Raw genomic sequence first — 25,965 nt, 5'->3', positions numbered from 1 at the left:
TTAACCGTATCCTTTCTATAGTATGGTGATTAGAACTGCACACAATATTCCAGGTGTGGTGTCACCAATGTCTTGTACAGCTGTAATGTGACATCCCAAGTCTTATACTCAATGCCCGTCCAATGAAGACAAGCATGGCATACAATTTCTGTACTATCTTGTCTATCCGTGTTACCACTTTCAGGGAACTACAGTATATACTTGTACCCACTGGCCTCTCTGTTCTATAACACTCTCAAGGGCCTTGTCATTCACTGTGTATATCCTGCCCTGGTTTAACTTACCAAAACAAATCACTTCACATTCATCAGAGTTAAATTTCATCTGCCATTCCTTTGCCCACTTTCCTAGTTGATCTAGATCCCATTGTAACTGTAGACAACCTTCTTCACTGCCCACCACACCACCAATTTTGGAGACATCTGCAAATTTACTAATCATGCCACCAACATTATTATCCAAATTGTTAATATATATGAAAAATAACAAGGGGTCCAGCACCAATCCCTCCAGCACACCACTGGTCACAATCTGAAAAACAAAGCTCTACTACCACCCTCTGACTCTTTCCACCAGTTTTGTATTCAATTGGCTAACTCACTCTGGATCTCATGTGATCTAACCTTCCAGACCAGTCTATTATGCCAGGCCTTGACAAAAAGCTTGCTAAAGTCCACATGGACAATGACTACTGCTCCATCCACTTCACCACCTCTTCACAAAACTCAATCAAATTCGTGAGACCTGATTTCCCATGCACAAAGCTATGCTGACCCTCTCTAATTAGTCCTTGCCTTTCCAAGTACAGATAGATCCTACCTCTCAGAATCCCCTCCAGTAACTTTCCCACTACTGATGTTAGGCTCGTCAGCCTGTAGTTCCCTGGTCTGTCATTGCAACTCTTCTTAAATAAAGGCACAACATTAGAGGATGACTAAGACTTCTGGTACCTCACCCGTGACTAAGAAAGGTACAAAAATCTCTGCTAGTGCCCCAACAATTTCTTCCCTTGCATCCCAGAACATCCTAGGATACACTCAAGACTGACAACACCTCCTCTTTTATAATGTCAATAGTTTCAGCACATCACTGTTCTCTTCCCTGAACTCCCTAGCTTCCATTACCTTTTCCAAAGTAAATACAGATGATTTTCCCCAAATGAAAATGTCAAATACTAGAGGGCATAGGTTTGTTGAGAGAGGGAAAGTTTAAAAGAGATTTACGAAGCAAGTTTTGTTTTTACATAGAGAGTGGTAGGTGCCTGGAATGTGCTGTCAGGGGAGGTGATGTGAGATAAGATAGCAATGTTTAAGAGGCATTTAGACAGGCACATGAACAGGCAGGGAAAAGAGGGATATGGACCTTGTGCAGGCAGATGGGATTAGTTTAAATTTGCATCATGGTCAGCACAGACACGGTGGGCCAAAGGGCCTGCTCTTGTGCTGTACTGTTTTATGTTTTACAGTTTCAGTTACCTAGCTGAAAGGAAGAATTTGAAATCTGTGCCCATGACTTGTTGATACCATTCTACAACCATATTTGAGAAGTTTCCTAAAGTAGTGAGGATGATTGATTTTCAAGTCTTTCCTCTTATGATTCATATCAATTTCAAGGGCCAGGGAGGGAGAGGATGGGATGGGGTGGGGTGGAGTGGGGTGAAGAGGAAGAGTTAAAAAGATATCTCCTGAACAGCAGCAGAAGACTCCAGTAGACTGCCTATAATGACCACTGGTGTTTGGAAGAGTGCTGTGCCTCCTGAGCCCACATTCCCAATGACCTGGCATACTCTGCCAAGGTCAGTGCAGGAAGACATTGGTAACCGCGGCACATTCTTGTGGGAAATAATATATGAATAAGTATGTCAACCAAAGAATTCTTAAAGTTCACCTGTGAGGCTCCGGACTGTCAAAGATTATTTGGAAACCTTCCAGATTGTCAACAAAATCCTCTATAAACTTGGAGAAGCTCTGAAGGCTAGTAAGACTCTGGATGTCTCTCCATGCTCTATCTGAGAGCCAGTCAGGGGCTGGGTTGGGGCTCAAAGTGTGGATAGATCCTCCAGAGAGCAGGTAATGCCATTCATCCTGTTCAATTGTAATCAAATTAGGGAAGGAGAAAGAAAAAGCACCAAATTAACATTTTAGGTAAATATTTTTTTAAGCAGACTACATTTTTAAAACTAACAGGCAAGTAGTATTTGCTTCCTTGGTGCTGTAGGTACCAATTTGCTAAGTGATAGGTGCATACGCTTTTCTTACATTACTCACACTTTTGCAATATTCAGAAGCCACCAAGATTATGCAATACTTGAACATGTTACATATAAGTTTGCAGATCAGGGAGATTGTGATATCCATCAGCTCTTAATGTTGGGATGCTGTGCTTCTCTAAAGAGAAGGTCAACATGCTACGCACTGTACAGCCATTGAGCAGGCTCTGGACCACGCTCACATCACTCTGCTGCAAAAGGGAAGCTGGATGCTCTGTACTCTTACAGAATGCTTTTTTCTCTTGGGAGAGAGCAAATGGGAGTATGTAGATTCTCCAGAATTGCGAATGCAAAGTGTTATTTTCTGCATTTGTGTAGTTTTGATGGTGCAACATTTAAGTGCCAATATGTTCCACAACTGCATGGGCTTTCACTCCCTGAATGTGCAGCTGGTGTACAACCATACCTAGAGTATCTTGGTAGTCAATACATTCCCCCAGAATAGCCCTTTAAATCCTTGTGACCTGTTGAGATGTGATGTGACACTCCCAGAACCTCTTTGAACACTGACATGCAGAGTTTTGATGGCAACATTATGAGCCTGTATGTCTGCACACACTGTGCAACAAGTGCAGCCTTAACTGGCATCCCATACATCCAAGCTTCCAGTATAGCACCAAGATGTTGTGTGCTGTCTCTTTATGCCAGAATGGAAACTGAGAAATAGCCACATCATGGTTGGGCCCACATGTCTTTGGGACAGTCTGGTTAACTCTTCAATCTCCACCAAAGGTACTCCCCTCTCATAGCAGCTTCTTGTGCAATTGTATAACACACCATTTTACTTCTTCCCTGCCCATCATCCAGGACCCCAAACACTCTTTGCAGGTGAAGCAGTGATTCACTTGCAATTCTTCCAATATAGTGCAGTGCAGTTGATGAACTCCTCTGCATTAGGGAAACCAAATGCACATTGGGTTTCTGCTCTGCAAGTGCAGCAATTATGAAAGCAAATAGATATCGGCCTTTATTACAAAGAGGTTTGAGTACAAGGGTGAAGTTGTCTTTCTGCAGTTGTATAGGACCTTATCTAAAAAAGGGTATACTTCCAATAGAGCGAGTGCTATGAAGATTTAGACTGGTTCCACTGATGGCAGGTTTATGAGTAGAGATTGAATAGATTTGGCCGATATTCTCTCAAGTTTAGAAAAGTGGGAGGTGACTTCATTAAAACTTACAAAGTTCTTACAGGGCTTGACAGTAGATGCAGGGAAAGTGGTTCCCCTGGCTGAGGAGTCTAGAAGAGGAAACACCATCCCAGAAGAAGGGCTGGACTATTTAGGGCCAAGGTGAGGAGATATTTCTTCACTCACAGGGTGGTGAATCTTTTAAATTATCTACCCTGGTGGACTTAGTTACTGAGTTCATTCAAAACAGAAATTGATAGATTTCTGGATATTAAAGGGGAAAAAGGAATACAAGGATGGGGAGGAAAATGATGCAGAGGTAAAGATCAGTCATGATCTTGATAAATGGCAGAGCAAGCTCAAAGGATCAGATGGCTTACTACTGCTTCCAACAGAGTGAGTGCTACGAAGATTTAGACTGGTTCCACTGATGGCAGCCACTGATGGAGTGAGGTTAGGCAGCTATACCTCCGGCATGATTATTCTCAACACTGGTTCCCCACAAGGCTGCATCCTCAGCCCTCTACTCTACTCCTTATACACTCATGACTGTGTGGCCAGATTCTGCTCTAACTCCATCTACAAGTTTGCAGATGATACCACTGTTGTGGGCCGTATCTCAAACAGCGATAAGTCGGAGTACAGGAAGGAGATAGAGAGCTTAGTGGAATGGTGTCATGACAACAACCTTTCCCTCAATGTCAACTAAACAAAAGAGCTGATCATTGACTTCAGGAAAGGGGGCAGTGTACATGCATCTGTCTACATCAATGGTGCTGAGGTTGAGAGGGTTGACAGCTTCAAGTTCCTGGGAGTGAACATCACCAACAGCCTGTCCTGGTCAAATCGCGTAGAAGCCATGGCCAAGAAAGCTTACCAGCGCCTCTACTTCCTCAGGAGGCTAAAGAAATTTGGTTTCTCCCCTTTGACTTTCACCAACTTTTACTGATGCACCATAGAAAGCATCCTATCTGGATGTATCACGGCTTGGTACGGCAACTGCTCTGCCCAGGACCGCAAGAAGCCGCAGAGAGTTGTGGACACAGCCCAGTGCATTACAGACACCAGCCTCCCCTCCTTGGACTCTGTCTTTACCTCTCATTGTCTTGGTGTAGCAGCCAGCATTATCAAAGACCCCACCCACCCGAGACATTCTCTCTTCTCTCCTCTTCCATTGGGTAGAAGATACAGGAGCCTGAAGGCACGTACCACCGGACTTAGGGACAGCTTCTACCCCACTGTGATAAGACCTTTGAACAGCTCCCTTATACAAAGAGGTGGACTATGACCTCACGATCTACCTTGTTGTGACCTTGCACCTTATTGCACTGCACTTTCTCTATAGCTGTGACACTTTACTCTGTACTGTTATTGTTTTTACCTGTACTACATCAATGTACTTTGTACTAACTCAATGTAACTGCACTGTGTAATGAATTGACCTGTACGATCGGTTTGTAAGACAAGCTTTTCACTGTACCTTGGTACAAGTGACAATAATAAACCTAAACCTAAACCTAAACCTAATTGATTTATTCCTATGTTCAGTCTGCCTGTGTGGCCCTGAGCTTTCAGTTCTGCTTCTCATTCCCACCCTATCCTTTCCATCATTGGTACTCTTCCAATGAAGCCCATCGAAAGATCAAGGAACAATATCTCATTTTCCAATTAGGCACAATACAGCCTTTCAAATTCAACATTAAATTAAACAATTTCTGATAATCAGAAGTTCCAATCTATTTAATCTCACATTTCCAGGATTCACAATTCTTTGCTTCTTCTGGAAATCTCACATTGTATTTGCCTTCTATTTATGCCTCTTCCAATCTGACATTTTATTATTCACTTATGACTTTCCTAAGCCTATTCACCTGACTCCATCATCCCTTTGCCACACAGAGGAGGCTGGAGGAAATTAGTGGGGCAGGAAGCATATATCTGTGATAAGGTGGAAGGCAGGAAAGATGAAATGGTAAAAGGGATGCTGGAGACACAAGAGACCGCAGATGCTGGAATCTGGAACAACACACAAAAAGCTGGAGGAACTCAGTGGGTCAGGTAGCATATACAAGTTCCCCTTATCACAGACCATCACTTTTGTTCCCTCCTCTCTTCCTTGCCTTTCCCTGCCTCTCAGAACATATTTTCTTTATCTCTGACTTTTCCTATTTCTTATGAAAGGTCATAAAGAGAAATTGGAGACCAAGGTTGCAAATGGTCTGGTTCAGCCTCAGACAGGAAAGGGAAGCAGATGCAGATGCTGTGGTGTATGAAGAGAAGAAATGGAAGCTGAATAAGAAACAGAAGTGTAAGTAGGCTAAAGGGCTCCATGAGTTTGCTCCACCTTTCAGTAACATCAGGCTGATCTTGTATCTCAAATCAACTTTATTGCTTCATTCCTTGATTCCTTTAGTATCTAAAAATCTAACAACCCTAGCATTAACTGCATTAATTGACTGGGCATCTAAAGCGCTCTGGAACAGTGTACAACCCCAAGTAAAAAGAATACTTTTATCTTTGTCCAAATGTCTAATCCCTTAATCTGTGATAAAGTCACCATCCTATGGATTTTGTAGCCTCCCAGTATCCATCCTGCCAATGCCTCAGTATCTTTTATATCTCAATGAAATCACCATTCATTCTTCTAAACAGCAGTTGCATGAGCCAATTTTCTCTCTTCAGGGGCCACTTTCTCAGCTCAGTAATAATGGCTTATTTGATATTTAGTTGGAGGAAGTATTTGTCTTTTTGTGACTGAATATCTGGCAAGCAGCATGATAAACCAGAGATACTGGAGGGGTTGAGAGAGGTGGTGTGGGGTAGAGTTGGATGCAATCAGCAGATGTGTGAAACCAGTTGCTTTGTTTTCATGTGATACCACTAAAAAGTAGCATGTAGGTGGGCACTTAGTTAATAGAAGTTGGCCAAGGATAGAATCTTTGGGATCTCTAAATTATTTTGTATGAGCAAAACAAAATAAACCATTGCAATGGTAATGTGTTATTGGAGGGGATTTGTGATTGGGAGAGGAACAGTATCAGAAGAAAAGGTACGATTAACGTTATTAGTGTCCATCATGTACCTGGAGCACTCTATAACTTCCTCCAGCTTTACAACTCTCCCAGATCTCTACACTATTCTGTCAACTGTCTTGCAGATCTTCTATTTTAATCAGTCTACCATTGTCAGCCATGCTTTCTGCTCTCCTCAGCTCTCTCCAGCATTAGAGTGCTTCTTAAAAACCTACTTCCTTGACCAGGCTATTGGTCATTTGCTCCAATTTATCTTTATGCGCTTAAGTGTCACATCTTTTAACTATGGTCCTGTGAAGCACTTTGGGACATTCTCTTAAAAGCACAATATAAATGCAAGTTATTGTTGCTGTTAGTAAACCCTGAAAACAAAGGAGATACTGGGGTTTGTGTGCACCAAGGAAACTTTAGCCCAGATAATATAGAGTTAGTGTACTCTGAAAATACTGTACCTCAGCAACACGAGCCAGTGCACCCTGAGCAATCCTGTAATATTGAGGTGATACTTAATAGCATTTGTAAAGAATAATTTCCTTCTGTACTGCAAGGTCGAATGCCTGATATTAGAGTTGGAAGTTTTACTGAGAAGCTAACAGTGGTGCAAGGACACAGTGGAACAATTGTCCATCATCTTAGCTGAGATTTCTGTGATTTAATATAACAACTCACTGGAAAGCCCATAGGAATTTATGAATGTGTTACTGACCATGTCAATCCTGTCATCATTCATCATGATCCTCACGCACACCAGGAAAGCAAACATGAGCTTGTGCTTCTCAAATAGGCTCCTGCAGACATTGAGGTACAGGCTGTAGGTGAAGTAATTATTGATAAGTTGTATCCTCTTCTCCACAGTATCTTGGGGAAAAGAAAACAGGTTGTTGTCTATGTGAGCCACCTCTGCTTAATTTAAATGTTAAATCTTATGGCTTAGCACTCCTAGTATAGACCATCATATAACAGGAACAGAAGTTTGGTTAGAAGGGTCAGCATATGCAATTATTTGATTAGTGGAGCATAAACAGGGAATGTTGATTGACCTTTGTGCTTGAATTCACAATATCCACTCTGGTTATTCATGGAACTGTGTTGGGTACATTATGTTGGCCATAAAGAAATTAAAATCTGCAAACCAGCTGACTGGAATGAGCCAAGGACATTGGAAGCAGACAAACAAATGTCTTTGTTCTTGCCATGTGGTGGAAGGAATGGAGGCTGCCATTTTCCTACTGTTCTGACAGCCACCATTGTGTGAACTGTTTTGTGAACTGGTTCTTGCTCAGAGCAAGTGAAAGTGGACACAATGAGGTCCCTAAAAAAATCTTCTAAACAAGAGATCATTTCTAAATAGGAGCTGTTTATTTGGTTAGTAGAAATGGCAGGCTTATGGAAAGAACCTGAAGAAGCCTGAGCCCAGTGTTTGGCTGACCCGGTTAAACTGGCTTGAACTGGTCTGTCTCAGGGAGAACAAAGAAAGTGACATGAGGCATAAATCTGGCAGAAGAGCAATAAACAACTGCTTGTAGCCTTGGGTCAGATCCAATGAGAAGCTGACACAGGCTAGCCAGATAAGCCTGAGCCAATGAAATCGAAACACAACAGTTCGATCTTATAAGAAAGAGGATAAAAATGGAGGTTTTCAGGTGTATGAGCAGCGAAAACCCTGGAGACCAACCATTGCAGAAGTGGTGACCCCATGCTGGATATGTGAAGATTATTTTGGGATCAAGAGGAACGCCTGGCCAGCGTGAATTCCTAATCCTGAGTATTACCTTTTCTATTCTTTGACTGTTAAGGGAGGGTCAGAGAAACCTAGTGGGTGTGTGCACAGATATTTAGTTTTGTATGACTTGCATGTTTGTTTTTAACTGAACCAATAAAAGTAATTGTCAGTTAATACAGATTCTCTTTGTGCGTAATCAATTATCGTTGTTGACAGTGAATACCTGCAACAGTTAGATGGCAAAACTTACTCCAAAACAGAAAATCATATAAAGTTTACTTTGATCAGGACTCACAGTAAAGTGACAATTATCAATTAATGCATCACACAATCAGCAGTAAGATTGAAAACTAATATTGACGTTTAAATCATGGCCTTGCATAAGTCACCTCCCCTCAATTATTCAAGTATTGTTCTTCTAGAAGAATATTCAAACCTGTGATCTTTGAGATCTTGTTTTGATCACTTTGTGATCCTGTTTCTCTCTTCCTTTTTTGATAAAGCTAGTCCTCTAAAAGATTCCCATCTTTGGCACTTGAATATGAATAACTACTGTTATTGAGAAAGATGGAACACAGGTGTGGGAGCAGTTAAAGCCACTGACGTAGCCTAATCACTCTGGAGCCATTGTTTTTTAAGTTTCATCTGTTTTCCTGGACAGGCAGGTAGGAGACCTATCCAAAGCCATTAAGGTTTCTTTTCAATAAATCTAGTTTGAATCTCAATCACGTCAACAGGACTGATTGCAATTTTTGTCATTAAATGAAAATAAAAACTAAAAAATCAAGGGTCCAGGGCCTGAAACATAGAGTTAATTTCTCTTTCCACAGATGTTGCCTGACCTTGTGCACAGTTCCGGTCACCACACTATACGAAGGATATGATTGTACTGGAGAGACTGCAAAGGAAATTGACCAAGATATTGCTCAGATCAGAGGACTTTTGTTATGGGGAGAGACTGAATAGGCTGGGTTTGTTTTCTCTGGAGTGAGGGGGACTGAGTGGTGACCTGATAGAGGTATGCAAGATTATGAGGGGAATTAATAGGGTAGATAGAATCTTTTTACCTATGGTAGGAGTATCAAATATAAGAGGGCATAGCTTCAAGATGAGAAAAAGGAATTTTAAAGGGATCTGAGCAGTAAGATTTTTTTACACAGAGAGTGGTTGATATTTGGAACTCACTGCCAGAGGAGGTCGTGGAATCAGATACAATCACCATGTTTAAGAGACATTTCGCCAGACAATTAAGTAGGCAAGGCAGAGAAGGATATGGACCAAATGTGGGCAAATGGGATTGGTGGAGATGGGCAAAAAGATTGACACGGTGGGCTGAAGAGCCTAATTCTGTACTCTATGACTCTGATCAGCTGAGTGATTCCAGCATTTTCTGTTTTTATGCAATTTTTACAACACAGCCTGAGTAAGAATCAGCAGACAATTTCCTTCCAGAGCAAACCAGTAGTGAAGCAGATCAAGACCTCAGGTAAGTTTCATTAAAAAAAATATTTTATTGTAGGGCCAAAAGAAATTCAATGATTTTCTTGCCCTGAGAAAGAAAGCTTAAGTCTTCCCCTGATTATGAGACTGTTGAAAGACCTGTTAGCCAAATCTGCTATTTATTCATTTGTTGCCAGATTTTTGAATTTTATGTGGAAGTCACATAACATTTATTGTTGTCTGCCTTTTAATTGACGTTATTTTACTTGATGTTGTATTCAAGTTTGATTCGTCTGCTTTCATTTTCAGAGACTATTGTCATAGTGACACATAGGCAGGAAACTACTCCCATACTTTGGCTCTTGACCAACAAGCACATAAAGGTAGGTTCCTCACCCTGCGGAACCAAAGCCTTCAGCACTGACTGAGAAATAATATTTGGCCACACTGGTTTGAAACCCTTGACTTGTAGCATTGTCTGTCATGACTTAAGCAATAGAAAATAAACTATGGAAAAGGGTATTACATTAGCTTGAAGCAAATGCAATTTAGAATTGCAAAGTTGACTTGGTTGACGTACCTGCTCGCTCAGAATTTGCAATGCCTGCCATGAAGATGCTGAGGAACCATTCCAAAGAATACTGATACATTGGGTCCACATTGGATAAATCAGAAACACAGAAAAACAGGATCTGTGTCCTGACAGCAACAGGAACATATTGGAGCCGAGTGATATCAATATCCTTCTCTGTTTGTTCTGCTATTGTCACTTTCATCTGTGGAAAAATAAATTAGATTTTTAGCACTGCAGAATCATAGAAAATTTATGATAACAGAAGGAGCCCATGTAGGGCATCCTCAGCAGGTAAGGGAGCATTTGTGGTGAGAGAAACAGAGTTAACATTTTAGGTCAATGATTCTTCATCTTAAGTTCTGATGAATGTCACTGACCTGAAATATTAATTGTGTTTCTCTGTCCACAGATGCTGCCTGACCTGCTGAGCATTCCCAGTGCTTTTTGCTTTTACTTCAGATTTTCAACATCTGCAATTTTTTGCTTTCTAAATGAATGAAGTTGCTGATCATATGCCATACTTCCCTAAGGTACATTTGGCTTCTGGGTCAGCTTGGACTTCTGCCTTTCACTGAACATGCACAGAAGTCTGAGATGTGCCCGAATAGTTGATAACCAACGACTGCCTTGAAAACCATTGATAATCGATCAGCTTGATTTTGCCCATTCAGATTGTTGATTTTCCATTATTTCTGCTGGACATCCAGCAGTATTACTGCACTTGCATTAATGTCACTGCACTCACATTAATGAAATTTCATTTACAACAATATCATTCCACTCACAATGCTATCACACTTTCTATATCATTGCTGCACTCTCGTTAACATAACTGCACTCACAAGACTGTCTTTAGGCTGATAACACACTCACATGAATGTCACTGTACTTCCGCCATTATCAAAGCATTTTCATTAACATTGGTGCACATACATTATTACTTATCTTCTAAGATAACCCATCCTTTAATATTACTGTCCAGGCATGAATTGCATGTTACTTGCCTTAATGTCCTTGTACTTAATTAATATCAGCAACTTTTTATTAACCTTGATGAACTTTCATTGACATCTAATATCACTATTCTTCCATTAATATTTCCTGCACTTCTATTAATATCCATTTGCATTTATTATCTGCATTCTTGCAGTTATATCATTGGACTTCCAATTATATCTAATAACGCACATTTAATGATTATTACAACAGTCAAACTATCAGAGTTTGTCATTATTTCACCAATTTTAGGATTTTTGTGCTTGCATAGTTTATCAGGAATATCTACTGATTTCTATCAGTGACTCTGCAGTTCTACAGATCAAAGAAAATTAGTTGGATTGACAAAAAAAATCATTGGAATTGCAGACAAGTCTTGCTGCAAATTATCCTGAAATGTTATGCATTGTTTTATGAAATTTGTGAATTATCAATGGCTGATTCCTCAAGTGCTTGTTCTCAAATCCATGTCAAATTTCTTCACATCTGTCTAAAATGCTGTCTCCTTTCACCTTTCTTACTCCATTTCTCACATTCTTAAGACTGCAAATCTGAGTCATTACATTTAGCTTCTAATGTTCACAGTGCATCACAAATCCATAATTTCATAATTCCATAATTTGTTGTTCACCCACAGATGATTTCTTCCCTTGGTTCTTCTAACCAAATATTATATTACTTTTTAGTCACTTAAGTGTGTCTGTCTGCTATGCTTTGTAAGTTAGTTCACACGAGGAGTGGTTCAAATTGCTCTCCAGTTATGATGCTGCTTAGCCTATGTTGTGGGATCCTTGAGATTTTCCAATAAATTTGGCTCTTTTTGTTATATATGAACTACATTAAATTCACTTGTTCCATTGACCATCCTTGTTACTGCCTCAAAAACATTCAATTGTTAGTGAGACACCACCCTTTCTGAACAAATCCATGCTGACGGTCCTTGATTAATCTCCTGTCTTCCTAAATGGCTTATACTGTCCACATCAAAATTAAACTAACTGGCATGCAATTACTCTGTTTAACTCTTTCTCCCTTTTTAAACAGTATACTGTTAGTAGTCCTCTGGGCCTCTGACTTCTGTTGTGTAGCCAGGAAGGATTGGAAGGTCATAGTCAGAACTTCCACAATTTCCTCCCTTTCTCGTAGTAGCAGCCTGCAATATGTTCATCAGGGTCTGTCAATTTATCTACTTTCAAACATGTTAAATCCTTTAATACTGCCTCTCTTCTATGTTTATCCCATCCAAGATTTCATAATCTTCCTATTTCACCAGCACACTACCATTGTACCCCTCTTCTGTGAATTTTCAGCAAGAATCCTACTGAGACCCTTCATCTTCACAAAGAGGTTACTTTTTTGGTATCTAATATGACCTTCTCTTAGTTATCCTTCTGCTTTTCATGCACATAAAAACATGTCTTTGAACTTTCTTTGATTTCCTTGCCTGTTTCTTTTCCTCTATTTACTTTCCTAATTTTATTTTCATACAGTGGGCTCTAGATTTGACAGTCCTTCTTTACCCAAACTTCCTGAATCTCCTTCGTCAATCCCACTGCTCTGACGCTGATCTAATATCAGGTAGCTGTTACTAGTTCACTTTTGCAAAATCACTTCAGCTTAATAAAATTTCCTTCCCCCTTAGAAGTCTTAATACTATTCTATCTTTGTAGTTTTCCACAATTACTTATATCACTGCCACAAAAATGCTCTTCCACATATATCCTTCCATTTGCCCAGCTTCCATTTCCATATTTTCTTTCAACATTCCCTGAAATTATATTGGGAATTGAATCCCATCTTGTTGGTCTAGCTACAAAGTGGTTAAAAAATTCTTCTGAATGCAATTGAGAGATTCTGTATTCTTTTTGCCTTTTACACTGATTGCATCCAATTAATATAAGAATAATTGAAATGCCCCCACTATTACTAATGCACTTTTTGCAGAAATTTGTCTGCAAATTTGCTCATCTATTTCTTTCAGACTGTTTGGAGGTCTTTACTACACTTCCAAAATTGTGTGGTTGTCCCCTTTTTGCTGCTTAGTTCAACTCATAATGCCTCACATGTTATAAAAACAGAAAATGCTGGAAACACTCAGCGGTCAGGCAGTGTCCCTGGGAAGGGAAAGAATGACTACTTCAGGATGAAGGCCCTTTATCAGAACTGGGAAAATGAGAAAAATAAAGTTACTTTTAAGTTGTAGAGAAGGTGGGGGAGGACAAAGGGAATACCTCTGAAAGTGTGAGTCTAGGGTTGCTGAGGTAATTCTACTGTTTAAGGAGCTGTCTGGTTGATCTATTAATGAAGGTATTTAGAGGGGAGGAAACACAAAGGGATATGTAACTGCTGTGAAATGCAGATCAGAGTTGCTGCTGAGATCTGAAAGCAAATGAGGAATGCTAGAAATGCTGAGCAGATCAGGCAGTGTGCGGAGAGAGAAAAACTGAGTTAAGTATCGCAGATGGATAATCTTACAGCAGAACTGACCAGTTCTGATCAAACATAGAACATTACAGCACAGCAACAGGAGAAGTTGTTGAAGTTAACACCATGCTGAAGGCTGCAAGGTACCCAGAATGAAGTTGATATGCTCTTCCTCAAGCTTACATTGGGCCTCATTGAACAATACAGGAGGCCACAGACAGATAGATCAATGGGAGTGGATGGAGAATTGAAGTCCAGCAGCATAACCTTGAGCTTCTAGTTGCCTGTCTTGACCTGTTTCACAACTTAAAATTAAATTCTTATCTCACTTTCCTACTTCTCAAGAAGGATGTTTGACCTGAAATATTTCTCTTAGCACAGATGCTGCCTTACCAGCTGAGTGTTTCCAGCAGTTTATGTTTCTACCTCAGAATTCCAACATTTGCATTATTTTTTTATTTGCAAAAGCCTATCTGATGATGTTTGTAAGTTATCATCACTTCTCACAACTGTGATTATTTCCTTAATATCGCCAATTCCACCTTATTTTTATTTAAACACCCACCTTTATCATGCATGAAAACCCTAGCTGGGTTTTACTGGTAATATGTGTTGCCAAGTATAATGTTATCTCAGGCCACTGTCACTGGTTTCCCACAGTTCATACTTGCAACTCTGTTTTTTGGTACCAACTTATGCATTCTAATCACCTTGTAAAATAACTTGTTATCTGACAACTTTCTTTCATTGTTATCTGAGCAATTGCTTCTTCTTCTGTAAATTTCAAAGATTTCCTTAACTGTATTGTTACTGGCTGATGCACATACGCAGATGAGGGATTTCCAAGAGGTTGATATTGGATTGAAATGATTTGGTTTGTAAATGACTTGCACTGTAAGAATCATTTGACTGAGCATTTACGTACCAGAAATCTAACTCCTCTCTCTTGACTGCATGCCTTTCTACATCTATCTTCTGTTTTGAGGTCTCCCAATTTTTCCCACTGAAAATCCTCTGCAAACCCAAAGTAGTTCTACTTGTAATGGTTCACATCAACACCAACTTCTTCAAGTTTACCTTTTATACTTGGCCTTCTTGTGATTCATGTTTCAACCATGATTTCTTGTTTGGTGATTGAGTTTTGACCTTTTATCCTGAACATATCCAGCAGAAGAGATCAGATCAACAAAGGCAAACTTTCTACTGCTTATCTTCTCTCCACGTATGGATGGCCATTGGCCTTCAAGGAGCTCAACTGTCATTTCACAGTATTTTAATCATGCCGGGTGTCTTTACACCATCCTGTCTGAGGCTAGTTCTCATGGGCTGAATTTTTAGTATCTGATTACTAACAAAAAGTAAGCTGTACTCTACTGGTTTAACTGTTTGGCATACTAAAACTGCCTTTTCTTGAATGAACAAAAAAGGAAAGGAAATAAATGAATTAATGTTGCTAGTTGAATTTGACTAAATTTTGCTTCCATACAACATTTTAATGTTTGTAGAAACCTGGATCTTAACCTGGGAAATCTGCTGACCCCTGTGGGTATTGAATGATAAAAGTAACAGATTTATTTTAGTATGCACATTAATGAGTACAAATGAAAATATTTCTTTTGTTCATTCATGGGATATGACAAGGCCAAAATTTGTGGTAACTTAATTACATTATAATTGGAAGACTGCTGTTGTGTGCACATCATTTGTCTGTATGCTTGAATGTATCAAGTGTGCGTTCAAGGTGTCTCATACATATTTCTCACCATTTGAGACAAGTTCAAAAATTCTGTTTATTGTCAGAAAAACACTACCGATACCAACCTTGATTTCTCCTGCTTTAACTTTAGAAGCCTCAAGAACTTTGATTAATTCCACATCATCTACAGGATTGCCCTCAGAGGTGCTCAGGCGTAAAAGTATCTGATCCTCTATCTCCTTAAGCTCGCTCCTCATTTTAGCATTGCTGACGATCAGCTGATTCTTCGCGTCCTCTAGATCTGGACGCTCCTGTGCCACAACACGACCCAGGAGCTGATCCTCCAGACCACTGCAGGATTATAAGGTGTACAAAATTAACAACCTTCTAAATAAGTTTACGTTATTATACTTATCATGCTTCTTAAAGCCAGAAATGTTCTGTATCTTTAGTTTGAATAGAGAAATCAAAACATAGTTTTAACATAAGATCCTGCCTTATTTCACTACTTTATGGAATTGAAAATAAGTTCAAATCAAAAATGTCTGAAATTAAAATGTTTTAGTGAATGTTCTTTGTTATCCTAGAAGGAGCTGAAAGAATTTAAACTTATTAGCAAATACAAACCGAAAACAAATATCAATTGACATGGGAAACTTTTAACAAACACAGAAAAGGAATGGAATTGCTGTCTTTAATTGATCATACAAATACATCTCAGGCCAACAATGTCATTTAATAGGATCACAGCTGATTTTATTGTGATCTCAACTCCACATTCCTGTCTACTGACAGTAACCTTTCACACCTTGCTTTTCAAGAATCTATCTACCTCTGCAAAATATTCTAAGCCTCTGCTTCCACCACCATTGTGAAAGGTAGTATCAAAGAATGATGACCCTCTAAAAGAAAGAAAATTGCCTCTTCTCTGTCTAACATGGGCACCCCTTTGTTTTTAAACACTGAATTCTGGATTCTCTCACAAGATGAAATATCCTCTCCACATCCATTCCGTCAACACCTCTCAGGATCTTGTACATTTCAGTCAAGTCCCCTCACTTTCTTTTAAACTCCAGTAGATACAAACCCAGTCTGTATTGGCAAAAGACAACATTTCCATTCCAGGTATTAGACCTGTAATACAAATAAATAGATTAAGTTACCTGACCCCTAGGTCTTCTCTGCACTGGGGAACCTAAATGCTGATTAGATAACTGCATTGTGGAACACCTGTGTAATTGTGACCCAGTCACCCGTCGCTTAAATCCTTTGTCCACTCAAACCTTGCTGTACTCAGCTTCCTAAATTGTCTCACTGAAGTTCAAAGTAAATTTGAGAAACAACATCTCATTTTCTAGCTCGGCACACTGCAGATTTTGTTTTATTCATTCAATAAATGTGGGCTTTGCAGGCTGAGTCAGCATTTAATTGTACATTCCTAATGGCCCTTAAGAAGGTGGTGGTGAGCTACCTTCTTGAACCATTGAGATGTGGGTACAACTACATTGCTGTTAGGGGGGATTTTGACCCAACAACGGTGAAAAAATGGTGATATATTTCCAAGTCAAGGTGGTGTGTGGCCTGGAGGGAAACTTTCAGGTGGAGGTGTTCCCACACTTTTGCTGCCCTTGTCCTTCTAGCTGGTAGAGGTCATGGGCTTGGAGGGTGCTGTCTAAGGAGTCTTGTGAGCTGCTGCAGTGCACCCTGTAGATGGTACAAGCTGCTGCTACTGTGTGTTGGTGGTGGAGTGAGTGAATGATTGTGAATTGGGTGTTATGTCCTGTATAGTGTTAACCTTCTCGAGTGTTGTTGAATCTGCACTCTTCTAAGCAAGTGGAGAGTATTCCATCCCACTCCTGACTTGAGCCTTGTAGATGGTGGACAGGCTTTGGTGAGTTACTAGGTGAGTTACTCACCGCAGAATTCCTAGCCTCTGACCTACTGCTGCAGTCACATTGTGTATATGGCTACTCCAGTTCAGTTTTTGGTCAATGGTAACCACCAGGATATTGATAGTGGGTGATTCAGTGATGTTAATGCCATTGAAATTCAGGGGTGGCAGCTGTATTTTCTGTTAGATATCATCATTGCCTGGTACTTGTATGGCATGAATATTACTTGTTACCTATCAGACCAGGTCTGGATTTCTGAAGTCAAAAGGGTACAATTTAGGACAATCAGTACTTGCTTTCCAGCATTCATGATGTTTTCCTCTGGGTAATTTCAGATAATTTTGTTTCCCCACCAGTAACATCTCCTTCAGACTGACCTTTTCTCCCATTACCACCTACTTTCATTTGCACTATCATACGTCTTGTCATTTAATTGTTCCTGATTTCCATCCCATGACCTTCCCTTTTGTTCTCTTCTACTCTCTTCCTTTTATCTGTTTATTAAAACTTGCTTATCTAGCATTTTCAGTTTTTAGTTTTGGATTTCCAGAATGAACCGTATTTGGCTTTTGTGCCAATTTACCTTGGAGATAGTGTGAAATTAATGAGAGTGACCCTCGTTGATATCTCAGGAGTGTAGTGAGGATTGGGCAGCTTGGTGGTGATATACATTTTAAAATCTTCATGATAAGGGATAACCGCATCTCCCAGTTTTATAACTGTACTCCCTTGTTGCTTAAAGGTCTGGAAAACAGCAAACAAAATCTTTGGTGTGATTACATCCACATATTTGATACATAAGCATTTGTGTCATATATTTGCTTTTGGCTTTCGTTAGTATTAAATTATATGGATCTTAATTATGATGGAGCATGTTTCTGCTGCTGCTTATGGTCCATTGAGTCTCATGGATGCGCTGTTTTGAGCTGCCAGATCTGTTTGAGTCTATCCCATTTAACACAACTGCTGTGCCATACAGTACATAGAGGTTCCTCAATGATAAAACAGGAGTCTGTCTCCACGAATTCTGTATGGTGATCATTAATATCAATGCTTTAATGGACAATTGCACTTGCAACAGGCAGACTGGTAATGATGAGGGGAAGTGGATTTATCCTGAATGTTGGTTCACACACTACCTGTTGCAGACTGTTTGGCAGGGATGAATAGAAGGGACATCCATCAGGACTCGACCAGCTCAGTCAGTGTTCTTGTTTATTGAGTCACTCCTGGTGAAGTATATTGAAGTGCCCCAACCAGAATACATTCTGTGTCATTGGTTCCTTCACTTGGTGTTCAACAAGGAGGAACACTGATTTATCAGCGGGGGGCAGAAAGGAGGTGGCGATCAGGTGGAAGACTGCTTGCCCATTTTTGGCCTGATGCCATGAGATTTCATGGGGTCTGAAGTCAATGTTGAGGACACAGGATGACTCTATCCTGTCAGTACACACAGTATTCCTAGCTGGGTCTCTACTGCCAATGGGACAGGAATGTAATGGAGGGATTGTGATGGAGGATTCAGGCTTGTTACCCGTAAGGTACAATTATGCAAGTACAATAATGAATAGCCTGTCAGACACCTGTCCCAATTTAAACACCAGTCCCCAGATTGAGAAGAGGACTTTGCAAAACCAAATGGGCTGAGAGCAATTTTGTCATGTCTGAATTCAATGCCTGTGTTGATGCTGTATGGTCCATCAGATTTTATACTTTTACTGTTTTAACAAAGCAATTTGATACAACTGACTGACTTGTTAAGCCATTTAAGAGTGAATCATATTGTGGATCTAGTCACATAGAGGCCTGACCAGGTAAGGAGATCAGATTTGCATGCCCAAAGGACATTAGCGAACAGGATGGGTATTTATGACAATCTGGTTTTTCCCAAAAGCCTTTATATTGTTAACAGGTTTAAACTGTACAGCTGCAATGATGGGATTTGAATTCCAAATTATTAGTCCAGGCCTCTGAGCTTCTAATCTGGTGACTTTGCCATCTAATTATTGCATCAGGATATAAATCATGATTTTCCTCTCATTATGAACGGGCAACTAATAGTTGGAGTGGATCACTTCTTGACTATGTGCATCTGGTGAGTGAGGGACTGTGTGCCAGGGGCATATAGTCAGAATATTTCAGTCAATGTTTGTCTACTGTTTTGTTGGTACCAATTTCAACAGTATGGGCTCCAGGGCTGGATCCAGTTCCTCCCTCACATTCTCCAAAAGGCAAGGCTTCCCAAAACGTATGGCATTCTCCAGACTCCGCAGAAAGTCACGGTCAGACATCTTGAAAATATCTAATCCGTTGTCTCTTTCCTTAAGTAGACAAGAAGATGACCAAATTAATTAGATTGGTTCTTCGCAGTAGAAAGTCTGTTCTGCTACAGTAAAGTTTAACCATGACTGTTGTTGCCAATGTAGTTAAATGGAACTTTGTGGTAGTCCTAGTGCTTTACTTTTTATGATGATTGGATTTTGGGTAGGAACTACAGGTGTACATGCAGAGGAAGAATACTGGGGCAGAGAGCAATTCCATAAGGTTGGGATTTAGATCTGATGCAGAATGGCAGCGTGTTGTGCAAAAAAGCAGCAGTCTACAATTTAAGGGCAGATAATAAATTTTCGCCCAGCATGGAACTTGTTTGACAAGTTATCATTAATTTTGGTGTAGAAATATATGCATTCTGGAATAATTTTGGAAAGTACCAGTGTATCAAACTGTACCTGGGAGAATGAATTCTACTTTTAAAATAAAGATTTTGAATTCTTGTATACTGTGTGATGATGTGTAGACTTTGGGATGGCAGGCATTGGTGTTCATAGATGAAATGTTGCTAAAATTTAAATCTGGTTTTGAGTTTCCTGCAGTACCACCTATATACAGTAAATCTCCCACAATCTGCCATCCACATGTTCAGAAATCCCGATGGTTTGGCATCTGGTTCACCTGGTGCTAATTCCCACTCTCCCTTTAACATACTGGGGCACTGGTTCTGCATTTCCTTTAACACACCAGCGCCCCACTTCCCACTCCCTCTTAAAACTTATTGGGTTTGCTGGAAAATTTATCATATTGCTCTGTAACATTTAAAAAAATATGAATTAAAAGCAAGTTGGGATATTAATGGGAACAGATTTATTTTTAATTATTTGCATGTGAATGCATTTATTGCTCATGTCTTGTTGTCCTGAACAATCCTCTATTGATGTTGATGGCTTTCTGCTTTATAGCAGATGTTTGGGAAACTGATTCTACTATGCTAATTCAAGGGTGTTATCAGTCTGTTATGAAACTGGAGTTGTGCAGATCGGACTATGGTGGAAGGTTCCACTTTTTAACAAATACAAATTAACCAGTTAGGTTTTCCAAGAACACAAGAGTTTACTTGTTCCAGCAGCATCAAAGGAGAATAAAACAGTGAATGTTTCAGATGGTCTTTCATAGAGATCAGCAGCTTTCAGATACCTGCACAGTATGGACAATTAAACTCAGTTTCATAACTTTCCATGTTGTAATTTGAACTCTCAATTCAAGATTGCTTGATCAGTACTGTCAGCAATAGACTACATGTTTTAGTTGTACAGTGGTGTGACTTAATGCACACCTGCAATATTATACTCTTATTATCTTCTCATCTATTGTCCTGGAGATACTGCCTATAATTGGCCATACCATCCAAATATCTGAAAGCTGCTGATCTCTATGAAAGGCCATCTAGCTGAAACATTAACTGTTTTTCTCTCCATAGATGCTGGTTGACCTAATAAGTAATTCCACCATTTTCAGTTTTACTATAGCCATATTTTGCTTTTATACAAGAGTGTTAGTTTCCCTCTGATACATCACTAAATGTGCCATTCTTTGCTTATAAATCCAGATAGTGAGTGTTACAGCTTCAATGATTTCCAGCAGTGATCTGTGGGCAGCAATCATGAGATTGGCTTTCCCAAATGTACAGGAAACCAAGGTCATTTCTTATAAACTACCTGGGATCGACTAAAAATAGGGATCAAGTCCTGTATATCTATAAACTAAATCAAAATATTTGTAACACTGTTAAGGTGTTTCAAGCTCATATAACTGGCATTGAACATTTCTCAGTGTCAGTTGATATTAGGAAACTGTACGTGTGAACTTCCCAAAGTATTTGGTTGTCAGGTGACAGTATCAACCTCAAAGCGAATTCAATCGAATTGCGATAGGTTTCATATTTTATATTTTTCATACCAAACAAAGCTGATTAGTTTTTACTACTGTGAATTGTCAAGTCTTTTCATAAGTTAGTGGCTAACATGGTTGTACAGATTACCCTTACCAAATTTTTTATCCATTTATTTGCTTGACCTTGTGGATCAATAAACAAAGGCCATCGTTGAGTATACCGTGCAATTATTCCATTCTCAACTGATAGTGCATCTTTGGGAAGACCTGCAATCTATGAAACAGAATATTTAATAGCAAATAGTGTTTAATTTGAAGCAAGATGATATACCATTTAAAAATAGCTAGGACATTCAGGAGTGACATCAGGAATACTTTTATCATGCAGAGGGGCATGGAAGATAAAACAGATGGAGAGCATACAGCTAGAAGTTTCAAAGAAAATGTTGCTGTAAGACTAAGTGAAGGAACTTTCTTTCACAACTAAAATTTTAATCCCACCTCTGGAGACTGGCCTCCTGCTCACATTTTGTTCTATTAATGTATTCCATTACCCCATTCTTCATGGAGAAATCTGATTACAAAATAGCCATTTACCAAGATCCAGAGGTAAATGGCTGCTGGTTACTACTTCCCTCTTATGCTGTTCAAGGGGTACTGAAAGTGGTCAGGGTGGAGACAAATCATGGGGTGGTGGCTTGTTGGGCATGGATAAAATGATCTCTGCTTCACCTGGCCCACATGCTGTGCTCTAAAGGAATTTAGAGTCATGGAAACATATAGCACGGAAACATGCATTCAGCCTGCTGTGTCTATGCCAACCATCAAACACCCATTTAAACTAATCCTACATTAATCCTTTTTTCTAAATTCTCTTCAACTTCCCCAGATTCTATCACTCATCTATACACTATAGGTGTGGCCATTTAACCTACCAACCCACATGTCTTTGGGATGTGGGAGGAAATTGAAGGCCCCCGAAGGAAACCTATCTGATCACACAGAGAATGTGCAAACTCTACACAGAAAGCACCTGAGGTCAAGCTATGGCTCTACTAGCTCCACCCTGTGCTTCCCATTTACCTTAAGGACTTAGCCCTTCCCACCTTCTTAAGGCTGCATGGTTTCCTGAGGCTGGGGAAATCCTGATGTCTTTACTTAAAAACGAATGGCTGTTAAAATGAAGGTAGGTTGATCATTACAGCATTTAAGTTGTAATGCGAACGGATCAGGTGCTTAACCGTCTCTTCATGCCAAACCTAGAAATAGGCAAGTTCAAGGCACTTCTGATTCCCTATCCAGATATCTTGTGGTTTAGTCTTTCAAGTAACTTCAATCAACCCATCACTTTTAGGAGTTAAGATTCAGCCACTAAATCTAAAATAGTTCTGCAGAAATGCTGTAGACATAAGATACTTTATAATCATTGTAACTATCAAAACGTTTGCAATGAGTGCAATGAATCTATATCATTGTATTAGTGCCATAATACAAAATCTACAGTGTCAAGCTCATCTACAGCTGAAACAACCAAAGATTCACGATACAGAGAGCCAAAAACCCAGGTAAACTTAAGGACAGAGAAGCAGTGAGCATCTGCTAGAAGGAACACTGCAAAGAAATCCTTGACTGTGACTCTGTCCTTGACCTAAGTGCCCTAGACTGCACTCTTCAGCAAACTATCTGATGCAGCTTCTCCACCACTCCAAATTGACAAGATGTCAAAAAGACTATATGCCAAAACTATATGTCGAAAAACAACAAGATTTTGGGAGCAGATAGTATCCTTGTTGAAACTTGGCAGACAGAGAGTCAGTCACAAATTCAGAACATCATCTCCCACACTTGGAATGCGAAGGACATGCCAGGGGATGCCGTAATCCTGGACCATTGTCAAGAAAGGAGACAAATCTGATTATAGTAATGGCAGAGGGATCTCCCCAATGTACAGCCACAGGGAATGTCATCACCAGAATCCTCCATAAACACCTCCCCTGAGTGGTGGAAGAGCTGTTCTCCCATAATAGATATAATCAACACTACACTTCAACATCCAGGGAAATCTAGAGAATAGAATCAACTAAATTTAATTTCTACTGGCTTCAGCTGTAAAGTTTTGAAAAGGCAGTTTATGCTTATCAATCTCATGTTACTTTATTGTCCAGCATCAAATGGCCCCAAGCATTTTCCACCTAAAATTAAAAGGTTTGCCCTTCAGAGTTCATTCCTTGTGAGCATATTCCCATCCCTCCAATCTATCTGATCACAGGCTAGAGTGTTTGCACCCTTTGACTTCTCATATTTGGAGAGCACTATATCCTCTTGCTGTTTCCTGTGTGCAGATTGGAACCTATTCCTAAATTTACTTGCTGCAGTTTATTCGCATGCTGCTGAGGTGCATCAACAAGTTAGTAAAATGCCAAGTTTGACAAACTAGCTCTCTGACTTCCAACCAATGAGACTATGGCTAAATTAAAATAGAGAACAGAACCTACCTGCCAGGTCCTTATGTTCACAGGATCCCCTAACGTTGAAGTCAGAGTGCATTCTTTTGTGTGTGGAACACCAAGTGCAAGAAGCTTTTTCAGCCATTCATCATTCATTGCTGCACGATATTCTCCCTGAAGAATCAATCCAATATGGTAATAGTAAAGTCAACCTGGACGAGCTGATAAGGCTTACTTACACTGAGGGCTACCATACTGCACTCTTAAGTCTATGTTTCCAATCTATTAGAACCTCAATTTAAACAAGCTTGCTTATTCCTAAATTGAGATAAAATTCCTATATCATGATAAAAATTCTAGACTCTTTTCAACCCAAATTTGTACTCTTCTTTTATTGCAACCATTATGAAAATGAATTTTAAAAAGAACATTGTGTAATTGAGAGCTAATGTTGCATAGACTGTTCATGATGGAAGACAAAATAATTCTATATGTTGGTTCAGTGATACAAGATCTATGCCTAGAAATTGGATTTGTCAGTATTTGGTGTGTTAAATAGGCACTGTGCTTAATGTACCAATCAGGGCCCCCACAAAAATATCACAAAGAAAACTTCCAAAAATTGTTAGTGTGGTTTGTACCCAGAAATTGAGGCACAAGAGACAGCAAATGCTGGAATATGGAGCAAGAAACAGTCTGCTGGAGGAACTCAGTGGGTAGAGAAGCATCTGTGGGGGGGAAAGAAATTTCATCCTGATGCAGGGTTTTGACCAGAAACATCAACAGTTCCTTTCCCCTTACACATGCTGCTCGACCTGCTGAGTTTCTCCAGCAGATTGTTTGTTGCACCCAGAAACATCTATTAATATGGACCTGTATGGTTTCAGAAGGGATCTTACTGCATTGACATCAGCCTTTAAAGACATGCACCCCATCAGTCACACAGCAACAACACACGATAATGGCAGAGAGGCATCAGTGGAGCATCCCCCACCACCCAGTGAGACATTGAGCTATTAGTGGCAGACAGTGAGGCCAGGGGTAAGCTGCTAAGCACATATATGGTGGTATTGGGGTGGAGATCCCCTCCACCACCTATATACTGCTCAAATGCTCAAATCTTCAAGGTGATGAGATCGAAAAGTTCACTCAATATCCTTCATTTTTTGCATTTAGGCAAAAGTAGTGAGGGAAAGGATGTTGGTCACATCTACAGGTGGGGTGTTGGCTCTCCTGAGTTCAGTGTCTGACCATTCTCAGAATGATGGGCAGAGGGGCCAATGAGCTCCAAACAATTCAAACATCTGCTAACCATCCATGAATGGAATGGTATATTCACTTACAAAGCTTCACACTGATAAGTACATTCTCTTTGACTGGATCAGTATACACACCCTCATTACGATCTGTGTGATCTCCCACCAAGCCTACAACAATCCTCTGTTTTGTCTTTACTGAGTCTCTCAAGAGGCCACCACCCTTCCCCTCCATGCAAAAGATGGAGGAGATGTAGGAGTACAGGCATAATGCAGGAGGGAGAAGCAGGGGTTCACAGGAAAGGAAGGTTATAGCAGGAGACACAGGAGGGAGGGAAGAAGCAGCTGGGGGAAGATGATTTTGATGATATACATCACACATTACAGAGTCTGTCACCCCTCAGCACCACCTCAGAGATAAACAGTGGGAGAGATGAAAATATCAGGTTAGAGGGGTACATCTCATGGAGGTACAGTAGGCACTAATGGGCTGCAGCCTAGCATCAGGTAGGAAGCAAAGGGTGGGAATAAAAGGATCTCGTTCTGGTTGGCTACTGGTTACTAGTGGTGTTCCGCAGGGGTCGGTGTTGGGGCTGCTTCTTTCTACCTTGCACATTAACGATTTGGATGATGGAGTAAATGGTTTTGTGGCTAAGTTTGCGGATGACACCAAAATAGGTGGAGGAGTAGGGAGTATTGAGGAGACAGGAAGGTTGCAGAGAGACCTAGATAGTTTAGGAGAATGGGCAAGGAAATGGCAGATGAGATTCAATGTTGAGAAATGTGCAGTTGTACACTTTGGAAACAGAAATAAAAGGGTAGATTATTATCTAGAAGGAGAGAAAATTCAAAGTACAGAAGTACAAAGGGACTTGGGGGTACTTGTGCAGGATACCTTAAAGGTTAACCACCAGGTCAGATC

At 40.1% G+C, this 25,965-nt stretch overlaps 1 protein-coding gene across 1 annotated transcript in view; it reads right to left on the bottom strand.

Moving 5' to 3' along the window:
- Positions 1–25,965, bottom strand: part of dnah1 (dynein, axonemal, heavy chain 1) — a gene marked incomplete at its 5' end in the record, with an annotated part of 293,077 nt that overhangs the window by 43,624 nt on the left and 223,488 nt on the right. The window contains 8 exon segments of the mRNA XM_052017691.1: positions 1,888–2,084; positions 7,135–7,286; positions 10,172–10,367; positions 15,407–15,632; positions 17,757–17,917; positions 19,345–19,494; positions 21,495–21,614; positions 23,836–23,961. Coding sequence (XP_051873651.1) covers positions 1,888–2,084; positions 7,135–7,286; positions 10,172–10,367; positions 15,407–15,632; positions 17,757–17,917; positions 19,345–19,494; positions 21,495–21,614; positions 23,836–23,961 — 1,328 coding nt within the window.

The sequence above is a fragment of the Pristis pectinata genome, chromosome 6, assembly GCF_009764475.1.
Source record: "Pristis pectinata isolate sPriPec2 chromosome 6, sPriPec2.1.pri, whole genome shotgun sequence".
Classification (NCBI taxonomy): domain Eukaryota; kingdom Metazoa; phylum Chordata; class Chondrichthyes; order Rhinopristiformes; family Pristidae; genus Pristis; species Pristis pectinata.
Note: the sequence above shows the minus strand (reverse complement) of the source record. Positions and strands in the feature narration are given on the sequence as shown.